This window comes from Phalacrocorax carbo, chromosome Z (genome assembly GCF_963921805.1).
Source record: "Phalacrocorax carbo chromosome Z, bPhaCar2.1, whole genome shotgun sequence".
Taxonomy (NCBI): domain Eukaryota; kingdom Metazoa; phylum Chordata; class Aves; order Suliformes; family Phalacrocoracidae; genus Phalacrocorax; species Phalacrocorax carbo.
In genome coordinates this window covers 62,762,047-62,783,330 of record NC_087548.1, presented here as the reverse complement: position 1 = coordinate 62,783,330, position 21,284 = coordinate 62,762,047, and the positions used below count along the sequence as shown (strand labels likewise).

The 21,284-nt window shown below is 39.6% G+C and overlaps 1 protein-coding gene across 6 annotated transcripts in view; it reads left to right on the top strand.

Annotated features, from left to right (window-relative positions):
- The window catches only part of MCC (MCC regulator of WNT signaling pathway), a 237,752-nt gene that overhangs the window by 41,661 nt on the left and 174,807 nt on the right, over positions 1-21,284 (top strand). For 5 of the 6 annotated variants that reach the window (XM_064438842.1, XM_064438844.1, XM_064438843.1 and 2 more), the window contains one exon: positions 3,008-3,219. In XM_064438842.1, coding sequence (XP_064294912.1) covers positions 3,008-3,219 — 212 coding nt within the window. Of the gene's footprint in view, positions 1-3,007; positions 3,220-19,445; positions 20,076-21,284 lie in introns of those variants that run through there. The other variant, XM_064438846.1, reaches the window with a different exon arrangement.

The window sequence follows — 21,284 nt, the reverse complement described above, 5'->3', positions numbered from 1 at the left end:
TGAATTATCAGTTGCAACTGAGATCTCAGTTTTGACAACTCCAGAGTTTCCCTGCAGAGCTGAGACCTGAAAGGTGCATGACCCAGGACAGCATCATAACAGCCAGGGTTTTGGAATCTGTGGGGAAAACAGTGGGCAAATTTAGAGATTAGGGTTAAGCCCAAAATAGAATACTGGAAACGCCTTCCCTTGTAATGGTCACTTTTCCTTGCATTTTTAATGTGTATGTTTTAAATTAGGAGTACAGAGTTGAACTTTTAAGAAAATTTTGGTTAAAAACACAGTTACAGTATAGTTATAAAAACCCAATCTTTCCTGAGTGCCTGACCCATCTGTGACTGACAGGCCAGCTGAGTGTTGTAAGTGCTTCCAGTCTGATAGCAGATGGTGCAATCTGTGAAGGCCACTTGGGTCTTCAATAAAGCTACTGTTGTTAATTGAATTAATGTGAAAGCTCTTTTGCAGAACAATTCCATTTGCATAACAGAAATTTAGTGCACATAGTCTGTTGAAGTATGTGCCATATTTAGCTCTGTAAAAACAGGAGTATCTGTATGATATAACCAGCTCTCTTAATTCTGTGGCTATGCTTGTGCAGATAGAGTTGTTTCCGTGTTCTTGTCAAGCCTGGGAGATGGCAGAACTGATCCACTGTCTCCTGTGGGCTCCTGAGACATCTCTGCTGCTTCAGCTCGGTGAGCTGCTGATTTTTTTTGCTGTAGGGTATACTGTAGCCACAAGAGGGCAGAGTTACCTACCTAACAGTGCGTGAAGTCACTGTTCATGGTACACTACACACAATGTAAAATCTGCTGGTAGCAATGTCAGAGCTCAGTTCTGTTGGAGAGCTTGCAGCATGTAGCTAGATTAAGTATGGTGGTGCATGCTCTTGGTGTAAAAGTAGTTGAATTAATCTTTAATTGTTACCTCTACCTGTGGTAATAAATCATTGTAATTATATAAAATGTAATTCTTTTTTGTTTTGTATTGTTATCTACTTATATGTTTAAAGACTAGCATATTCTCAGTACAGTAAGGCAGGTAAACCATCTCTGGGTTTCCTAAGTGGGTTCATCATGCATAACTCTTTACATGGTGTTAGGGTGTTGACCTAAAGCCACAGATTAGTTGTTGTCTTGCTTCCTTTCTGGCAGGTTTTCTGTTTGCACATTTGCAGATTCAACCTTCTTGGCAAGGGGGAGGCATTCTCCTAGTAGTTCATTATATAGTTTATTGTTCTTCCCTGGCATTGTGCTGAATAAGTAATAACCACTGATTAGTAAACATTCACTTAGAATGCTAATGCGTGTTTAAGAAAGAGAACTAGCTCATAAAAAGTAAAAGCTTTCAAACTAATAGGATGGCTTTACAGACAGTTACTTATGGTTTGATGATTGCATGGTGGATTTAGAGTTTTGCTCTAGTCTGCAGCTCTGGATTCTGTTCTGACTTTTCTGTTAACTTAGAATATGTGCTTGGACCAGTCACTTAATTGTTTTTAGTCTTCATTATGCTACGGATGAAATTTTACAGTAAATAATCTAGTATTATTTATTAAATAATCTAGTTATGAAATGATCTAGTAACTATCGTGGAATGTTTTGCCATAGGAAGTTTTTGAGCCTAAAACATTAGAAGATTTTAAAAGGAGTGGAACAGTTGTAAGGAAAGCAGAAGGACCCAGGGTTTAAATAGTTACTGATAAAATAAGAAAATTTGGTTAAGTTTGTTTTAGGTTTTAAGCCCGTCTCTGGCTGTAGGGAATTGGAAGGATTGTACATGCTGAAACAGCAACCCTGTAGCTTCATGATACGGAAACTGCCTCTGAAGCATTCATTGTCAGTAGCTACATGATCATACTCTTGCATTGATTTGTAATGAAACACCTTGTGATTGATGTGCCTCTGAAACTTCAAATAAAACAAGCAATCCTGAGATAATAAGAAAGGCAGTGCTAACATAAAAAGTGATGAACTATACAGCTAAAAGACTCACTTATTGTGTTGGTATTCAGTAAACAAAAAGAGGCGAATTACGGTTTTCCTCCTTTCTTCTTTGATCAGTGCTGCTTTTCAATCTGACGTGGTAACTGACACTCATTCAGTGGTCCTTAGCTGTTGTAAATTACAGTGGTTTTGCTCTATACTAAATATTATATGTAAATGCTTTTATTTTTCCTTCTGGATCTTGTAGTTCAGTAAATGATCTGTGCATTGAAAATATTTTTTCTGGCGTTGTCAGCATGTGCAAAATGGGGAGTAATGGTGGTAGAGCTGTTTGCGTTTTTAATTTCTGGAAGGGCAAACAGGCTTATTCATGAGTCAACAGTGTGTCCTGGCAGCTGAAAGGGCCAACCGTGTCCTGGGGTGCATCAAGCACAGCATAATTAGCCAGTCAATGGGGGTGATTGTCCCACCCTATACTGCACTGGTGCGGCCCCACTTCGAGTACCGTGTGCAGTTTTGGGCACCTCAATATAAGAAGGACATCAAACTATTAGAGTGTGTCCAGAGGAGGGAGACCAAGATGGTGAAAGGCCTCGAGGGCAAGACTTAGGAGGAGCGGCTGAGGTCACTTGTTCAGCTTGGAGAAGAGAAGGCTGAGGGGTGCCCTCATCACAGTCTACAGCTTCCTCAAGGTGGGCAGTGGCTGGGGAGGTGCTGACCTCCTCTTTCTGGTGACCAGCGATAGGACACAAGGAAATGGAATGAAGGTGCATCAGGAGAAGTTCAGATTGGGCATTAGGAAAAGGTTCTTCACTGAGAGGGTGGTCGGTCACTGGAACAGGCTCCGCAGGGAAGTGATTACAGCACCAAGCTTGCCAGACTTCAAGGGGCATGTGGATGACGCCATTAGTCATAGGGTTTAGTTTTAAGCAGTCCTGCGAGGAGCAGGGCGTTGGACTTGATGGATCTTATGGGTCCCTTCCAACTTGAGATGTTCTGTGATTCTAGGTGTTCTTTATCCCCAGTCCATACTAGAATGTTTTTCCATTTCTGCATTTTAGGTGCCTTATCAGGAGCCAGAGAAAGCTGGGAGTATGATTCAGGAGCAAGAGACCTTCAGAGTCCAGACCTCCCGAGTCATTTTACACTACAAAAGGTGTTGGAGTGTGGTGGAAGCAATGTGACTCAACAGGCTGCTCTGCAAAGACTTCTAGCTCAGGCCTCAAATTTTAGAAGCTCTGTTGGAGGAAGCTACTTGGAACTTGCCAACACTGTAAGTGCATTTTGCCTCTGCTTTTAAGATTTGTAAGATTTTTTTTTTCTTTTTTTTCTTTTTTTCCCAAAGAAGCGCATTAGTTGCAGCCTCAGAGCCTTTGAGCCTTCATGGAAACAATGTCACTCTACTGTTGCCTTTCATTTACCAGAAAAACAATGTGATTTTAGTTGCTGGGAGGTGTATAGTATTTCCAAAGCTTGTATAAAAAGGGTAGGAGTCTGCGAGGAGCCAAACCGAAGTTCTTAGTTTGTACAAGAACTGACCGAGGTGCAGGACCCTGCACTTGGCCTCGCTGAACCTCATGATGTTCTCACGACCCAACTCTCCAGCTTGTCTAGGTCTCTCTGGATGACATCCTGTCCTTCTGGTGTGTCAGCTGCACCACTCAGCCTGGTGTCATTTACACCGAGTTTTTCTTAAATGTGATGTAATATGTCAAAGTTTAAATAAGTGTAAATTATAAGGAAATAAGTAAAAGCTGGGGTTAACTAAATGAACAGGAAGACCTGAAAAAGACAAAATCTTGAAATAAATGTTTCAGATAATCTTTAGATCATCCTGCTGTTATTGACCTGACTGCTGCTAATGGATCCACGTATCAGTTATACACGTTCCATAGCCTTGACAGACTTGCTTAAAAATTACCATTTCGGAAAGATGTGGGCTGTTTCACATTTGATTATTTTAAAGGATTTAGAATGCCCTCTTACAGAATTTTAAGTAGAGCTGCTGAAGACCAATATAGCTGTGCAAAAAGAGTGGCTTGCGTATTCTTGTTTCTGGATTAGGAACAGTTGCTGTGTCTTTTTTGGATCTAGAGTTCATTCACGTTTCAAGGTGGGTATATCATCTGTCGATGCTCCTAGCTGATGATAGTTCAGAAATGATGGTCTTGGTAACCTCTTGTACATTTGCAAATATGAAGACACAGGAATGCAGTGTTTTTCAAGAATGCATGGTGTGAAGGCTACTGCATTGCTGTGACATGTAGTAATCTTTAAAAGTGGTGAAGGCTCATAAGAAGTAAAGATCCCCAGATATTATGGCTTTCTTTTTATTCCCATCTCTAAATTCTTTCTGTACTTACTGTCATGAAAGGTGCCCGATCTTTGTTTTAACAAGCATCTGTTGTACTTCTGCTTTTAAATATTCTATGTTCTTTCAAATCGTAGTAGAATCAGCAGTCTCTCATTTATATGTAGATGAATACAATAACATTTCCATTTGACTCCTGCTGAGCATTGGTGTCATGGGTCATATGTAAATTTTTGCTTCATTAAAATGGACAGAGAAAGGAGTGGGAGATAATGGAAAAAATGGTTTACTTTGGTTTTCACTATTTACATTTATTCCCTTTACACAGTTTTTAATACTGAGGGGCATGCTTACTGCAGTCTAAATTTAGACTCTTTAAAGAGATAAACGTAGCCGCCTTAGAGCTGTGATTGGATATGGGTACTTTCAAGTACCTACTGAATATGGGTGCTTCCTTCTCCATCTCTTTCTCAGATTGTTTTACATAACTGCGTTTGCCACAATGACAAGCCAAGCTGCTCCCTTGCATTCATTCTCAGAAATGACAGATCTCAGCTTTCACATTTCTATGGGTTGAATCCAGGGAACTTTGCCAGTTGTACACAAGGAGCTGAGCAGACTCCTCTGTACTGTAACCAGGATTACTTAAAAAAAAAACTGATGGAGGTTTAATAACTGCATTTCTTCCTTTCAGGAGTTGATCGTATTTCTTTTTGTAAAGCTGAGGAATAGAAGAGCAAAAATTTGAAAAGGCTCTGTGTGGACATTTCTCTCTGGAACTCAAAATCCTCCTGAAGTTAACCAGAGAGGTTAGTCTTCAGAAGGCTTAGGAAAAAGCAGAGCCTTTCTGTGTCATCCTGCTCCCAGCTAGGCAGTTCCTGGCAGCTTCTCCCAAATGCATCTACACAGGCCATACGGACACATTCTTGAAAGCAATGTTTTATACATTTCTTTGTAGATGTTTAGACTTTAGACTCAAAGGTCTAACAAAGTAACTATTGTGTGGGTCAGCATAAATCAGTTGGGGTCTTTCTGGTTAGAAGTCATGTAACTGTTTTTGTCTCAGCACCTTAAAGCGCTTTTCCCTATTGGAGTGTCAATTCTTGTTACTTAATTTCCTGTTTTTCTTTCTGACAGCCTTCTTCTGATTTTAAACCATTCAGTTGTGCTAAAAACATTCCTTTGGTGATTATATACTTCTACAGCATAGATTATACCCATCAGTCAATACAGAGGGTCTTCATGCTGCCCTTAACATTTAAGTTTTCCATTTGCAAAAGCTAAATGAACACCAGCCCACTATCACTGTGCTTAATTTTTATAAAGTGAATTTTTTAAATGCATTTTTGAAATCCTGTGAACATACAGCTTTACAGGAATTTATAAAAACATAATACCTTCTCTGAAGCATTGCTCCTATTCCTTCACAGGAGTGATGCGATTTTTTTAGAAGTGCGATTTGAAATTTAACCATTCATATTCATTGCATATGATTTTATGTGCTCATTTCATGTTATTTTGCTGTGTTTTGATTTATTAACACATATTCAGATTCTGCTTTTGTTCTACCAGAATCATTTATTCTGTAGTCTTTATAGGGTGTGTAACTCTTTCAGCATTTTTCAGGTTAACATTTCTACACCTAAATATTAAGAACTTATTTCTCTTTATAGCTCTACACCTTGGTACTAATATTTATGACTAACATATTAACCTTACCGTGACCTGTCACCACTTACTGATGATGTACCTGTTTGTGCCAGTAGGTTAAATACTACAGCAGATATCTCTGATGGGGCCCCTTGTATGTGTTCCAAATGTAATCATTTATGAGCTTGGCTTGCATGGTACTGGGATGTAAATATTCTTCATGGATAGAAAAGAATTCAAGCATTTCAGAGGATTTATTTGGGCATGTGCATTTGGGAGTTGTTTTGTATTTGTACTTGAATCTTCAAAGTTGGACAAGGATCACTAATGTGGATAGTCATATAACTATAGTGAAATAGCCGATTCACATAGTGTCACAGCTGTTCACTTCCCAAGCGGCCGTGTGATCTTGAGTGTTCTCTGCAGTGCTATCAGGAGGGGTAGCACTCTGTTGTAGGAGCTGGAGTATTGCTGTTCTCTGGAAACATCACATGGGGCAGCATCTCAATATGATAGGCATATTTCACATCAGAATTCCAGTGAAGTTTAATAAGCTGAATCAATAAAATTTAGATACGTTTAATTCCCTTTTCATATTCTCCTTGCCCATGATTAAAATAAACTAACTTGATTTTTTTCTCTTAGTAGAATGTGTGCATATAAATGCTAATACATGTATGTGTGCTAACAGTTTCTGTTGTGTTAATTCAGTGGTTTTTTAAGGTGAATGTATTTGTTGTCACAAGTAGCTACATTTACATAAGTAAAAACAGTTGATATTGTTTCATTTGCCATGATGATACGATCTCATACCTCTGTTCTTTTAGCTGTTAATAACTCTGGTTTGCTGGGAAAGTCTGCACAAAGATCTTACATTTTTAAACTGTGACCCCAGGTATGTCGATATACCTTTTTTTTTTTTGTACAACTCTTCAGTCCCTGGACTGATGTGATCCAGGATCCTTTAATCTCTGATTTTTCCTTCCAAAGATACTGCAGCTGTATTGAAAGCTCTTTGACTGCACCTTCCTTGCCAGAGCTTTTTTTGTTAAAAACAGTTAGAAAGATTTGATGAGGGTATGGTTGACTTGCAGAAGGGAGGAGTACAGTTATATTTTTAAGAATAAAGTGTGGTAGGATTTCTTCATGGCCACTTGTTTTTAGAAGCTATTGGTATTTCTGTGTGGCTATTTCCTCCTCAAAGCAGCGATGCACATGTCACAGATGTGGTAGTTGTTACTAACTCAGTGAGAAGGGCATATTCAGAGAGTCGCCAGCATTGCTTCCTGCAGCATCATGTTGTTCTGACCAACAAATAAGCAGGGATAATCCTGCTTTATCTTGTGCAGGTCTGTCAATGCAAGATGAATGTGTCTATGTAAGGAAGGGTTGGCGCAGATTACTCCACCTGACAAATCTGCACTTCTCATTTTAAGGGGAGTTGGGTTTGGAGTATCTCCATCAAGACAAAAAAGAAAGCCAATGCAGCAAGATTCTTAATGCATCTTCTTGTAACTAGTCTGGTATATGCTCTTCCTCAGCTATTCCTGTCTGATTTACATGTGTGTGTACCTCATTTGGAGGTAGTATAGACTTTGTTGAGCTTGGAAATGGACCATTTTTATCATGCATCTGTGTGACAGGGTATGCTTTCTGTACAGCAGAATTAAGGTGACGAAACTGAATTTAGCTCTGACTGTGGACTCTCTGTGCCAAATGCAGGTATCATCTTTCTTGGGTACACAAATCAAAAGTTTATAAACTATGAAGGCATACTGGAAATATTCATAGCAAAGCAATAAGTAGTTTTACTAGCATTAGTTTCTCAGTGTGATCACTAGCAGATAGAACTTAATGTCTTTGTCTTAGGAAGTGTCAAGTTCTCTGAAAACAGATATTCTTACTGCAATACCTCTCATTAGTCAGCCGCAGTGAATGTTTGCATTGCTCATTTTTCCTCCTCAAGAGCATTGAACTGCAAGTTATGACAGACAGAACCATTGTTTTGAGAAAGCTATTATTTTTAGTTGACATAGTTTATACTGAGTGATAATATTCCAAAAGACACTATTAAAAGCTGCCTGTCCCTGAAAAATTTCCTTTCCCACCTAGATGATCTGCTCCGTAATCAAGCAAACCTAACTTGCTATGACCTATTTATATGAATAGCTTTTGAGTATAAAAGAGCACACTTAATGTTATCATTGTGTTTACATTTATGTCAGGTTGTAGTGCAGCTGGTTCCGGATAACTGCTGAAAACAGCATTAATGGGCTGTTTCATCCTGGGTCACAATAATCACTTGTGTCCTCTGAGATGCATGTAAATGTAGATTCTCTACTGCTGTCATGTTATTGAGCATATAATGATTTCTTGCAATGCCTTGATGTTATAAAATGTACTTAGTACTTTAGGAAGAGAATATTATAGAGATGCTTGGTATTTGGCGTATATCCACGTATGACATTCTGTGATGAAATTCAAAATGCTGAATTTAATCTCTTTGTCTGGACCTTTCTTCAGCATTTCAGACCATTTGACAATACATCAATTATTCTGTTACTTCTTACCTTACCTCCCAGTTTGGCTGTAAGACAGCCAGCTGATATTTCTAGTTCCTTTGCTGTGTGACTAGCAGGAGGTATGTCTATATAACGAACAGTCTTTTCTTACAAGGATTGATAAGGTCAGATTATCCACTGATAACAGATGTATGCTTGTCCATTTTATGTATGTTAAGTTTTTATTTGGTACAAGTCACTGTAATGTTAGCGTGTTTAGAGAGAAAAAATTATACTGCTTAAAAACCCCATACCACTCACCCTCCCAAAAAGCTGTAAACCTGGTATGTGTACTGTAATTTTTTTAAGCTACATCTTTGGCCCATTTTAACTACACTGGTAAATGTACACTTTGAAATTAACTCCTTAAAAACAGGAAGGATTGTCTGGTTGACAAAGAAAGCAAAAATACTTCTGTAGGGAATGGGGAGAAAAGGACTTCATGGAGATGTGTGGCAGTCTAGGTATACTCTTGCAGCTGCCCTAAATATGAACCCTTTTCTCTATTTTTTAATTTATAGCCATCAGCTGTAATTGAATGTGAGTTTTATTGAAATCACACAGGTATTTCTTTTGGGAAATGATATTTTAAGAGAAAGTATCAAGGAAGTCTGAAGACACAAACTGTGCTGTGGAAGGTAATTCCATGTTAGTTTGTAGGCTACTTTTGTTTGGTGTCCCTGGTAATGAGAACCTACTGCAAAATGCCTCATTTAATTTAGAAAGTTTTAATGGTTTTATAACTCAACAATACTGGTATGTCCTTTTCTGGTTAAGTCTACCTCTTTTTCTTCTCCCCACTCTCTCCAAATCTTTGTTTTTAAATTAAGCTTGTTTGTTCCTTGGTTTGGGGAGCTCTGCTCCTTCAGCTTCTCCACCCTTTCCTTTAGCCCCAAAACATCAGGTATCCCATGCTCTCAAAGCATATCTTTTTGGATGGGAGAGAGTAATGCCTTTCTAGTCCTTCTGCATGAGGCTAGTGTGGATAAGAAACACTTAGATGCTATGTATTTCATGGAATGTATTCAGTGCTGTAGCCACTTTGTAGGGTATGTCAGAATTTGGTTACCTTTGCACATATTGATTTTTCCCAAGTTATTTTGTTGCAACTAGTGCATCCTGTTACAGTGAACCGCAGGGCTGGGTCTCTTCCTCTCCTCCCCTTGCAGCCATTTTTTTTTCCCATGTCCTTCATGCAACTTGTATTAGAATTTCTTTTTCATGCCAATAAAAGCTATTACTGTAAAAATGTAGCCTAATGATTTCTTCAGCTGGAACCCCAGTAGGTAGTAAGGCCTGAAGTTGAGGAAGATTCTAGTAGCATGGACAGTAGGCCCTCCTATTTTTAAAAGATTTGCATCCAAGATAACCTTGCCTTTCTTGCCTTTGCTTCCAAACTAGGCATTGTTTCCATTCTGTCAGGCTAAAAATAGAATCCAAGGATTCCATTAAAGCAAGAACTGATTATTGGAATATAGATTTAAGAGGCTTGGCTTGTCAGAAAGCAGGCACAAAGGCAGTTTTGTCTGACAGACATTTTTTAGTTTAGGGATGTGGGAAGCTGTTTGCTGTCTGTCTTTGATTTCAAGCCAGCATTGTAATAGAGTTTGTTTGTCTGAAGCAGGCATCAGGGGTAATAGGATTATGCACTGTGTCTATACAGTCCTGGCTTCCATAGCCCTCTAATAGTGCTCAGTTATTCATTTTTCTTGTATAAGTTAAAATGGGTATTATAGATTAGGTCTGCCAGGACTCATCTATTTTATATGAAATGTGGTTTTTTTCTGTCTTTGGAACTTATTGGATCATAACTGACATAGAGGTAGGCAAACGCGAAATTACAAACTTTCTTGAAAGTTTCTTTCAGTAGCATATATGCTAAGGCTCTTTTTTTATTTAAAAAAATTTTTGTTACTATTTCCATCTGCAGATGATCACAGCACAACATGATGGGTGTCAGCACAGGGCACATTTGTTCGGGCAGCCTTTTAATAGATCCTTTTGACTGAGGCTTTTAATTGGATCTTTTATGTGACAGTTGAACAATATCTCTTACAAGCATACAAAGAAGGTAAAGCACACAGGATGATGGGTTTTGACCCAGCTCTGCAGTTGTAATTGCATGATGGGAACTAGCATGTGTCAATCAGTTGCTATAGAAAAGCGGGTCTTAACAAGTGTAAGTAAATATTTTGAGGGTCTATGGACAAAGTTTCAAAACTTCTGATTTAACTTAGTTGCAAGGACTTTGTATCTTCCCTCCCACCATTGCTTAGAAACTGTCTTATGCATCCCATTTTGTTTGCGGCAGATAAGGGAGCTCTGGCTCCAATGCAGGTGTTCAGATCTTGTTACTTTTCCGAACCTGTTTTTTTTCTAGTTGTCTGAAATGAAGAGCAGTTCACCTGGTGCACTGGGCCAGCACCACTGCACACAGCTATACAGAATATAGTATTATTACCTTGCTTGGCAGTGGTAAACTGAGCGTGAGGCCCAGGATGAGCCTGTTCAAGCAACATTAATCTCCTGGATTCTGGTGTGCCAGAAAGATTACCAGGTAGGTCTTGTTGTGGGGTCTTCTGTCTTACCAGCTTTTCTGCCTGCTCTCTGAGTGTGAACTGTTGACCTGACATAGTTGCAGATGGCAATGCTGAGCTTCTGTGAAACCTCATTTATTAAGAAGATAAGACTTATTCCCCCTCCCCTTCTACACAGATATTAATCCTTAAGTTTTTCATATATGATATGTAGGAATTTTGATAATAAAGCAAAAATCTTAACTGCAGTGCACAGTTGAAAATGGACTGTAAGTGCTTTTGCAGTTCAGTGCTAGTTCAGCTGTAGTGGAGTAATCAACCATTATCCTACCAACGAAGCAAGACAAAGCAAGGCAGGGTTTCCACAGAAGCCTGTCAGTGCCATGGTTAAATTCATCAAGATGCTCCTGCTCCCTGGAATCGCTTCTCTGTCACTGTCAGGACTGGGACATTGACCTGAGGCAGTGCAGGGTGCTGCCACAGTTCAAACTCCCTGCTTCTCTTTATGTTCTGGATTTTTCTGAAGTGAGTATATGGCCGTCAGCACAGCTGTTTTGGGGAACTATTTTGGTACCAGTGCAGAGAAAATGGGAGGTGAGTGCTTCTGCACAGGTGCTTTCTTGCGCTTACTGTTTTTACTTTTTGTGAAGATCTGTTTCAGCATGATTGCTTCATTTCATAGAAAACCACAATGGTGCCCGATGACAGGACAAGGGGCAATGGACACAAACTGGAACACAGGAAGTTCCAGCTAAACATGAGAAAAAACTTCTTTCCTGTGAGGGTGCCAGAGCAGGGGCACAGGCTGCCCAGGGAGGGTGTGGAGTCTCCTTCCCTGGAGACATTCAAAACCCGCCTAGACGCGTTCCCGTGCCCCCTCCCCTGCTCTGGGTGTGCCTGCTCAAGTGGCGGGGTTGGACAAGATAATCTTCAGAGGTCCCTTCCAACCCCTATCGTTCTGTGATTCTGTGACATGATCACTTCTCAGCTGGGAGACAGGGTATGATAACAGCTATGTTGCAGTGTATTGGTAAACTCTACTTTTCCTCATGGTAGGAAGCAATCAGAGTAAACTTTGAGTTTCAGGAAGGGCAGTGTCTGTTCTGTGAAGAGTTCATAATGAAATAAGAATGCCACAGGTGTACCCAAGTGAGGTTTCTGCCTTTATGCGAAATAACCATCTCTCATTTCCTACACTGAGTTTTGCATTACTTTACCTACTTGAAACGGTAGTTTTAGGGAAGTGACTGGAGAAAAAGACATTTAATCTTTCTGCCCTCTGAATTTTTAAAGAGATTATAAGTGCATATTATTGGCTGAACCTATTTTTTACATGAATATTGATTGTCTGATATGCATTATAGAAAAGAAGGAAAAGTCTTTGTTTCTGTAGCACCTACAGGGGTGCCAGGTGTTCAGAATGATGAAGTGTCTTGTGCCAGGATTCTAAATTGTGAAGACAGAACAAACAAGACTCTTTTTTTTTTTTTTTTTAAGAGAGGGGTTTGTTTATTTGCTTTGGTTTATTCGGTTGATAGACCCTTATCTGATAGTAAACAGTGGAAATATTTAGCAACTCGTTTCTAAATTTATTGAAGTAAGGGGCTACCCAGATGAGGCCTGAAAGTGAAGATTTTAGCTTTGTAATAATTTTCACGAACATGAAATAAGTATAAGTCAGAGATATCATCAATGCTGAAGCAGGGGTGTTTGCTGTCCCTCCCAGTGTAAAATGAAACTGACAGGTCTGAAGGTTGAGGTAGAAATTAGTGGGGCATAGGTAAGGCAGTCTTGAAGGCTATGATGAGAAGCTTAAGTGTTGGAAGATGTATGTTGGAAGATACATGGCAAAGCAGTTAGAAGGGTAAGACACTGAATTTTGTAGACCAGACTGGGGGTTAGAATAGAGAGCCTGGATTTTGTGTGTCACTATCCAGGGAGAGAAAAAAACCCAAACCCACATACCTTTAGAAAAATAAACACTCATATTTACTGAATAGTAAATAGTTAGGGACTTGAGAAGTGATCTGTAGAGTAACTTGCTGATCTTCGTGAGCAGCCACTAAACTGTGCAGCCAAGGAAGATAGCAAGTAAAATAAACTTCAGATGAGGGCTGTAGGAATTCAATTGCAGGCTTAAATTTGTTGATAGGAAAATAGATCTGGCAGAAAGCTAGGGGCTTTGATTCACCAGAGTTTTTAGATATATCATTTCAGCTCACACCATTGTTGAAGTAATTTTTGTTACAATTTCTGCCAAAATGAAAGCTCCCCAAACCCCATAAATGCTCAGTGAAGTTGATGCTCTTGTTATTTAAATGTTCCTGTCAGCCAAAAGTCGTATGGAGCTTCAAATAGGGATCTGTCAGACACTTGCCTTGCATTTGCCAGAATTCGTCTGATTGAAAATGTTTCAAATGGAACATTTCAGTGAATCCAAACTTTCAAGTACTTATATATACATACATATATATGTACTTTTAGATAGATAAGTGTGTATACACACATGTATATAGGTGTATATATGTGTATACTTATTTAAGTATGTGTAGTACGTAAACATCACACAGACTATTTATACACAAATATGTATATTTATGTGTGTGTATATATATACACATGTAGTCAGAAAGTATCTGTCAGTTCATCTGTTAAACATTCAGAAGAGATCTTAACACAGCTGGTCAAATGGGATGCTTGGGTAGGTGGGGGGTGAAGTGGCCAAGTACAGCTCTGATGTAAACCAGGGGCCAGAATCCACCCCTGCTTCTTTGTGTCATGGTGAGCACTTACATGGTCACTGATCCAGGTCAGGGAGTTGTGTGTTCAATATGCCAGTGGTAATGGAAGTCGGAGTGGAGAAAAACCTTATAATTCAGGAAAATACTTGCAGACTGACCACACGTAGATGTCTTGGAAGAGTTCAGAGTTAAAGAGAAATGGGCAGCTGATGAATTGGTTTGCTGGATGTTGGCAGAGACAAGATCGTGACTGTGGAGTGGGGATGGGAAATGGAAATGAGAATGTATGAAGGACAAGACACAAAACCAGGAGTGTTCAAGAGTAAGGAGAGAATGTAGATGAGGAAATCTCGCTACCAGGCATTGGAAAAGTAGGAGAGACTTAGCAGGGGACTTCTGGCAAATATTCCATATGGAAGTAAGAATTTTCTTGAGATTCAGTTCACAACTGATAAATGTGATAAATTCTGATAAATTCTGATAAAGTAGAAGAGCAGATATCTAAAAGGTAGGATTAATCCAGAGGCGTTTTACTAATAGTGGTTATATTTTTAGTGCAGTAAGTATGGAAAGCCACAGGCTGTATCTAGAGAAATTAAATCAGAATGGCTACCAAGATTGTAAGGCCTGGAAGTGAAATGAGTGGATTTACCCTGCGGTTAGTAACTGGAGGAATACATGACTGAACTGAGGGAGTGGTGGACAACAAAGGGAAGCTAAGCGGAAGTATGAAGGCATGAATTGTGGTTTATAGAATGGCCTTGTTTGTGTTTTTAAGCAAGAAGTGAATGGGGAGTGATGGTGATTAGGTGGCTGCAACATGAAAGGAGCATAGAAATTGCTACTGTCTCTCCCTGTTGTCCTCACAGACAAGTTTTTAACATGAATAGCAAGCACACATTGACTCCCTGGCCCTTCTTCTGTCCTGAGCTGATGTGGGGTCAGAGGGAATCAAAGTGAATGTGATAGCTTTGGACGAAATGACAGAAAATGAGAGTGGCTGTTTGACAGGTTGGTGAGTAGCTTCATGGCGTGAAATACTGGAGGATAGAAAAAGGCATCAAATGTGAACCCCCAAGGAGACTGGTCAGGTCAAGGACGTAACTTTTTAAGTGGATTAAGTCTTACAGGAAGGGTGAACAGGTGAGAGTAGCTGATTAAAGTGCTATTTGGAAATTACATTATTCTAGACATGTTATCTATTTTAGACTAATTGGGATGGTGTGATTGAAGGAATGCAGAGAAGTTTGCTTGTGTTTTCTTTAGAGAGGGAGCTTCATTCTTCAATATGTTACCTGCAATTGTTTCAAATGAGTTGGATTTTTTTCCCTCAACCTAGGTGTATAACCTTCGCTAGAATGAATGAGAACAGTTTGCATCAAGAAGAACCTACCATCCCTTTCAGACTCTCCTTTTTAAACCATAGTGCATTAGTGCTATTGAATAGAGAATTTTCTGGAAACATTATCCAACTACTGTATTGAATTTCCACCTCCAAGTTCAGCCTTCATGGTTCATGTTCAGCCTTTTGAGAGCTACTATTTTGTCCATGGAAATTTAGACTTTGGCATGACACGTATGCCAGAGTGAGAACAAAACTGTGTTGTACTCAGATTGTGTGTAGTACATTTGCAATATTCAAAGGTCTGTGTAATTTATTTCTGTGGAGGATTGTGCAGGATGCTGCTTTAACTGTAGAGGTGATACTGAAACAAATAAACATGAACTAAATGCTCAGTGGACTTCAACTAGTTGCATTTCAGTTACAGAGCTAATTAAACAGAACCAACTAAGAAGGCCTTATTTCATATATCTTGGAATTATGATCAGCTAATCATGCACTTGGTGTGCAGAGTGAAACTGCTTCACAGCAAGTGGTGCACACTATGCTGAAGAATGTGTGATAAATACATATTTAATAGATAATTGCTTTTATGCTGTAGTTTTCACTTTCCAGCTGTCAGAACAAGGAAAGAACATTCACATGTGGCAGTTGTCTTACCTACTTCAATAACTGTTAAGAAATATTGTAATTACTGAGACTTATTATGAGGGAGAAGCCTTGTAAAATAACTTCAGTGCTAGGTTTTTCCATATTCTGTGGTAGTTTCAAAAGTAAAGCTGAGAAGGGCAAGAGACTTGTATCTTATCCCAAAAGAATCCTTTTACACCAGGTGATAGAGTCAATCTTATTAAATGATTATTCAGATAAAATCAAAAGGTAGACTCCTCAGTGAATCTCAGATACATGTCAATGTTTAGTAAGAGTAAACAGATGGAACAGAGTGGCCATAGGATTATTAGATCAACAATCAGCAAACTGGCCACACTAATGGTTGTTACTGGATGATTCTGAAATTATCTTGGGAAGAATCTGTCAGTGCAAATGCACTTGCCTACAAGCAGTATGCATCATGAGTGCGTTAGAGGTACAGAAAGCAGTAATTGGTCAGAATGCACTGAGATTGGGTGGAAGCTCAGGCCAGTGTCATTGACTTGACAGAATGCGTTTGGTGGATGTTGTTTCTGAAAGCCTCAGTGACAAGTCAGTTTTGTCCAGCTTCTGGTTTCCCCCTTCTTGTTTGTATCATAGTACACACTGAAGCATCCACTGAGGCCATGTCCTCTTGGTCTGAGAAACATACATGTGTGCATTCCTCTTCCCATTCGCATCCTGACCCCCTACCTGACTCTCGAGGCTAAGAGAGAAGACAGGTGCAAGGTTGAGGGCAAGGGAGCATCGCTGTCCTAGGTGAGGAACTGAAGGAGAGAGAGAATGAACAGTCAGCTGCCAAACAGACAGGGCCTAAGTCCAACAGGCACCTCTCTCTTGCTGGATCACAGGGTGTTCGCTTCTTTTCCTGACAATGCAAGATTGGCATACTTGAGATTTTCCTTTTGTTTTCCTTGAAGCCTGCCTTTGGGACAAGCCAATGGGAAAATATACTTCGGCTTCAACAAGGTTCTTAGTGCCCTGCTACTGTATTAGATCACTTAATGTGTATTTGAAAACAGTGAAACTGTCTGGAGGCAATTGGCCAAGTCTATCTGGGAATTTAATTTCATGTTGTAATGTTTTCATTCAGTTAGTAAATGTACTCAGAGAAATGCAAGGTAATTTGACAATTCAGAGAGGAACAAGTTCTACATCTTCAGGTATTCAGAATATGTTCTTGATGCTACTGAGTAGTTAAAAAATGTGATCTAATGGTAACTATTTCAGAAGAATAGGTATGTTTACTCTTAGCTAGCCCTCCACAATAGGGAAATGCCTGCAAAGTTTATAAGGACGTTGAAACAAGCAGTGCAGTACCTATGAGTTAGCTAAAAGTAACAGTTGATGCTTTCGAGCTGAGAAATGTGTAATCCTGCACCACTCAGTGCAAGCATGCAGAGACTGCAGTGGGTTAAAGCAAAATTATTTTTCTTTAGAGTTTGGTTTAGCTGTTTCATTAATTTGCACGAGTTGCAATTAATTTTTAAATTTTAAATAAACCTTGTTCTGTAAGTATCTGCATATATCTCCCCTCTTCCTATGCACATCTGAAACTGAATTTTGCTGTTGTTTTTCAGCTAGTATCTCTCTTTCCACCGTGTTACTGTATGTAGTAGGAAAGAGGCAGAAAAAAAATCCTGTGCTGCATATGGGTACAGTATCAGATCCTCAAGCGTCCTGCACCATTACGCTTGGGATGCATCTGTAGTGCTCTGTGCTCTGGTCTGTCTGATGGCTAGTCTGCCAGGAATGGACAACAATGGTGAGTGAGGAGAACAAATCAAAACTTTTGATTTCTGAATGCCTCTTTATAGTCAGCTCGGAAGTATTTGGCAATATAGGGATATAGTATGGGAAATGCAGTATATTGAAGCCATAATTAATATGGCATTTCCTTTAGAAAAGGAGAGCCTTAGAACTTTATTCTTAAGTAATTCTGAGACTCATCTCTTTGTTGGTGAACCTGTGATACATGTGGCAGAACTGGACAAAGATCAGATCATAGCGGGTTCTAAGCAGATTATAAGAAGGAATATAAAAGTTGATAGCGGTAGTGATACAAAATACAAAAATGTTGTCACCTTCCCATTTGTGGAGGCATAACCTGGAAGAGATAAAACATTTTAAAATGTACTGTGTCAGCTGCACAAATTTATGAACTGAAGTCGTTTTTTTTCTCATGTAGGAGAAATGAGGTAAATCATTGTACAGTACCTTTGTTCCTGGGTATAAAACACTGTTAATCACATTTTAATGCACAGGAGATCAGTGCACGAAACTGCTGTGGATATACTGTTCCATACTGTAGCCTGGAGGACTTTGCATCTTCCTGGCTTCCTGCCACTGGAGGGGGAAAGTGCGGGGTTTGCCCGGTGCGGCGCGGGGCCGTGTGCCGTGGCGGCGAGCGCAGCGATCTGCCAGCAGAGAGCAGTGCAGCCCGTTGCCGGTGTTTGAGGGGCGATAAATGGAAACCTGTGACGGGAACAAAGCAGATGAGTAGGGTGGAATATACAGAAAGCAGTAAACGTAGGGACAGAATTGAACGTAAATGTGAGGCAGGGAGGATGCTCTCGAGGAGAATAATGAAGAATGGAGGCAATGCAAGGTGGGCATGAAAAGAGGAAGGGAAATCCAAAAATACAGTCTACTAGAAAGCAAACTGGAGAACAGGAGAAATACAGAAACCCTTACCCCCTGAGCCAGAGGCGAGTTGCAGTTCCTCACGCTGGGCATGGAGGAAGGACAGGGACCCAGAAAATGCTACTGCTTTTTAGCTAGAGCAATATGTATATCTATCTTTTGGTTCTTGTTCTTAATGCACTTGCTATATTGTCGTTTGGATGAGTTATCCTTATGTTTGCATATTGATATTAATCTGTGATTAGCAGAGGAGGAAAAATTATCACAGGATGATTTTTGAAATGTTGCTCTTGGAGAGCGTTGTTTCCCATGCAAATGTTTTTGCCAGGGTGCAGGAATTGTGCCACAGCTTGTATGGCATTCATTCCTGTTCCTCATGTTTTGGGTTGTTTTTCTGAACTCATTTGACACTTTAATAATACATTGTATTAAGATGATCAGGTAAATTTCAGCTGCAGAATAGTGTTTCCGACTTCTAACTCCAAAAGTACATCATAATCCAGCATCACAAAGTGTGGGGGGCTGTCACTGTATTTTAGGGGTTGGAGAGAAGGGGAAAGGGAGTTGTTGGTTCTTGCAATGGGTGCAGCATGTCCACAAATCCAGCTTGTTAAGGATTTTTCTAGATTATTAGTTGAATGTCGAAAGCAAATGCTTCTTTCTCCCCTTCTTCCAGCAGCATCTCCCTGAGGTCTTTGTAAAATGTCAGGGTGTTATGTAAAATCTGCAGCTTTCTAATGGTGCTTTTGGGCTTACAGTGACCTTTTGAAATCATTATAACCCCCATCCCCTAAAGCCCCCCAACTTCCCTTACTTAATTACACATGAGAACAGGGAAATAGGAATCTCATTTATTGTTATCCAGGTGGCATTTCCTATTACTTAGCTTTATAGTTTTGTGTATAGCAATTAGTATGCAGAAGGCTGGAAAGATGCCTGTAATTCCAAAATGAACTCTCTGTAGCTCTCTCCCTCCCACTTGCACTCTCATTTTAGTACCGCCCCTTCCATGCACCCTTTAGCCAGCAGCAAGACAGCTGTGTTTGATCATAAACCACTTAAACTCCAGGCTCACTGGCAGGGGAAACTTTAGCGTGAAGTGCAGCATTGGTTTGTCTCGGGAAGGGGAGCTTTCTTCTCTTTTCCCTTCTCCCTTCCCAAACACTGAAGACTGTAGCAGCACTCTTGTTTTAATTTCTCTGTGAATTTGCATGAAGCTCACCAAATTTTTCTGAGTACATTAAGTGGCATTGGGAGATGCCCTTAAACAGAGTTGTGGAAAAGAGCAGCATAAAAAAGACAGCAGAGATGAAGCACGACTTGCAAATGGACTAAGACAGCCCTGGCAAGCAGTTCCTTCCCTGCATTCTCTGAGCACTAAACAGTATTAACAAGTCTCTCACAGCAATGGATTGTCTGTGAAGTCAAAACAGAGTTTGGCTCTTTCAGAAGATCTTGCAGCATTAATTTAAACTATCACAGCATTAATTTAAAATATAAATGTGGAGTAAAAATGGCTGGCTAGAGCAAAATGTGTATGACGGAAAAATTCTGGATAAGAAGGTATTGAATCAGTTGAACAAAGCTTTGAAGCAATAAGATCTGCAGAAATCGTCAAGCCCTGAGAAGTCTAATCATGAATTCTGGAGTTGCTATGAAATATGGAAATGACTCCCCTGCAGAGCTGAGTGAGGTAAGCAGTTTTAGTGCCCTTCTTTACGCTTTAAAAAGAAACTCTCCCCTTTTGGGCTTTCAGTCTGCAAGCAATGCAATTAAAAATTAATAGAATGTGTATCTTGCTGTAACTTGCAATGCCAGTCAGGAAATGATCTGAACTTTTTTGCTGCAATACTCTGAATAAGTGGTGAAAAGTAAATGATTGTAACTATGTAGAGACATTTTTTCTGTTATCCTGCAGCAGAGATTCCCTTGCCTCCCAAGAACTGTGTTTATACCCAACATTCATCTTTGCAGTAGGTGAAATATGGAGATCTCAGTTGAGATTAAGCAGATGGTAACTAATTTAGGAGGAAGTGGGGTGAGTGGAAGATGACAAATATTTGTTGGTAAGACAACAACATTGGCAGAAGTTGTGTTTGCCTGTATTTAGCCAAGGTGATGTGGTTTCTTTAGGTTAAATAAATCAGATTACTTTCCTTCCTTGCCTAAAAGAAAACAAGCCATGGGAAACTTTCTGCTTTTCCATTGGAAACCATAGTAAGCTGTTATTTCTTATGGGTATGCCTGGTTTTTGTATAACATGATTGTGTGTGTGTTTTTAATAAATTTGAAATTAAAGCCATATCAGATGTTACGCAAATGCTTAATAAGTATTTTAGAAGTGGCATATTTTGGCAGTTACTGAAATGTCTTAGATATGTCATCCTTATGAGCTCTACTGAGAACTGCTAATTTAGTTATGCTATGAAATCCCAAGCATTTGATTAAGGTCATTTTGTAGAAGATTGAATCTGCAGTCTGTATTGTCCAAGTTTAACTGAAGTGCTTCTCTTTCCTTTTTACCCATTTCTTTAATACACCTTTTACTGTAATATATCCTTTGTTTACTAAATATGTTTGGGTTTTTAGGAACGCTAGGTCGAATGTGCTTGACAGAATGAGAATTAACAGTTTCTGGAGTTAATTGTACAGAGAAAGGAGACACTGAGGTATAGGATGGGAAATAAATCAGTAGGCCAGTGAGGGGGACAACAGTCTAGGGGGAAGCAAAGTAAATGTGTGAGACCTAAGCAAGTGCGTACCCTGCCATGCAAGAGGAACAGTGAGTTTGTGACCGGGCAGTTCTTGTGAGAGAAATTCCGTATGTGTTCCTCCTTTAAGTACAAAAGAGTTCAATTTCATTAACTCTGTGTATCTTTTTCAAATAATTGCTTAGAAATTG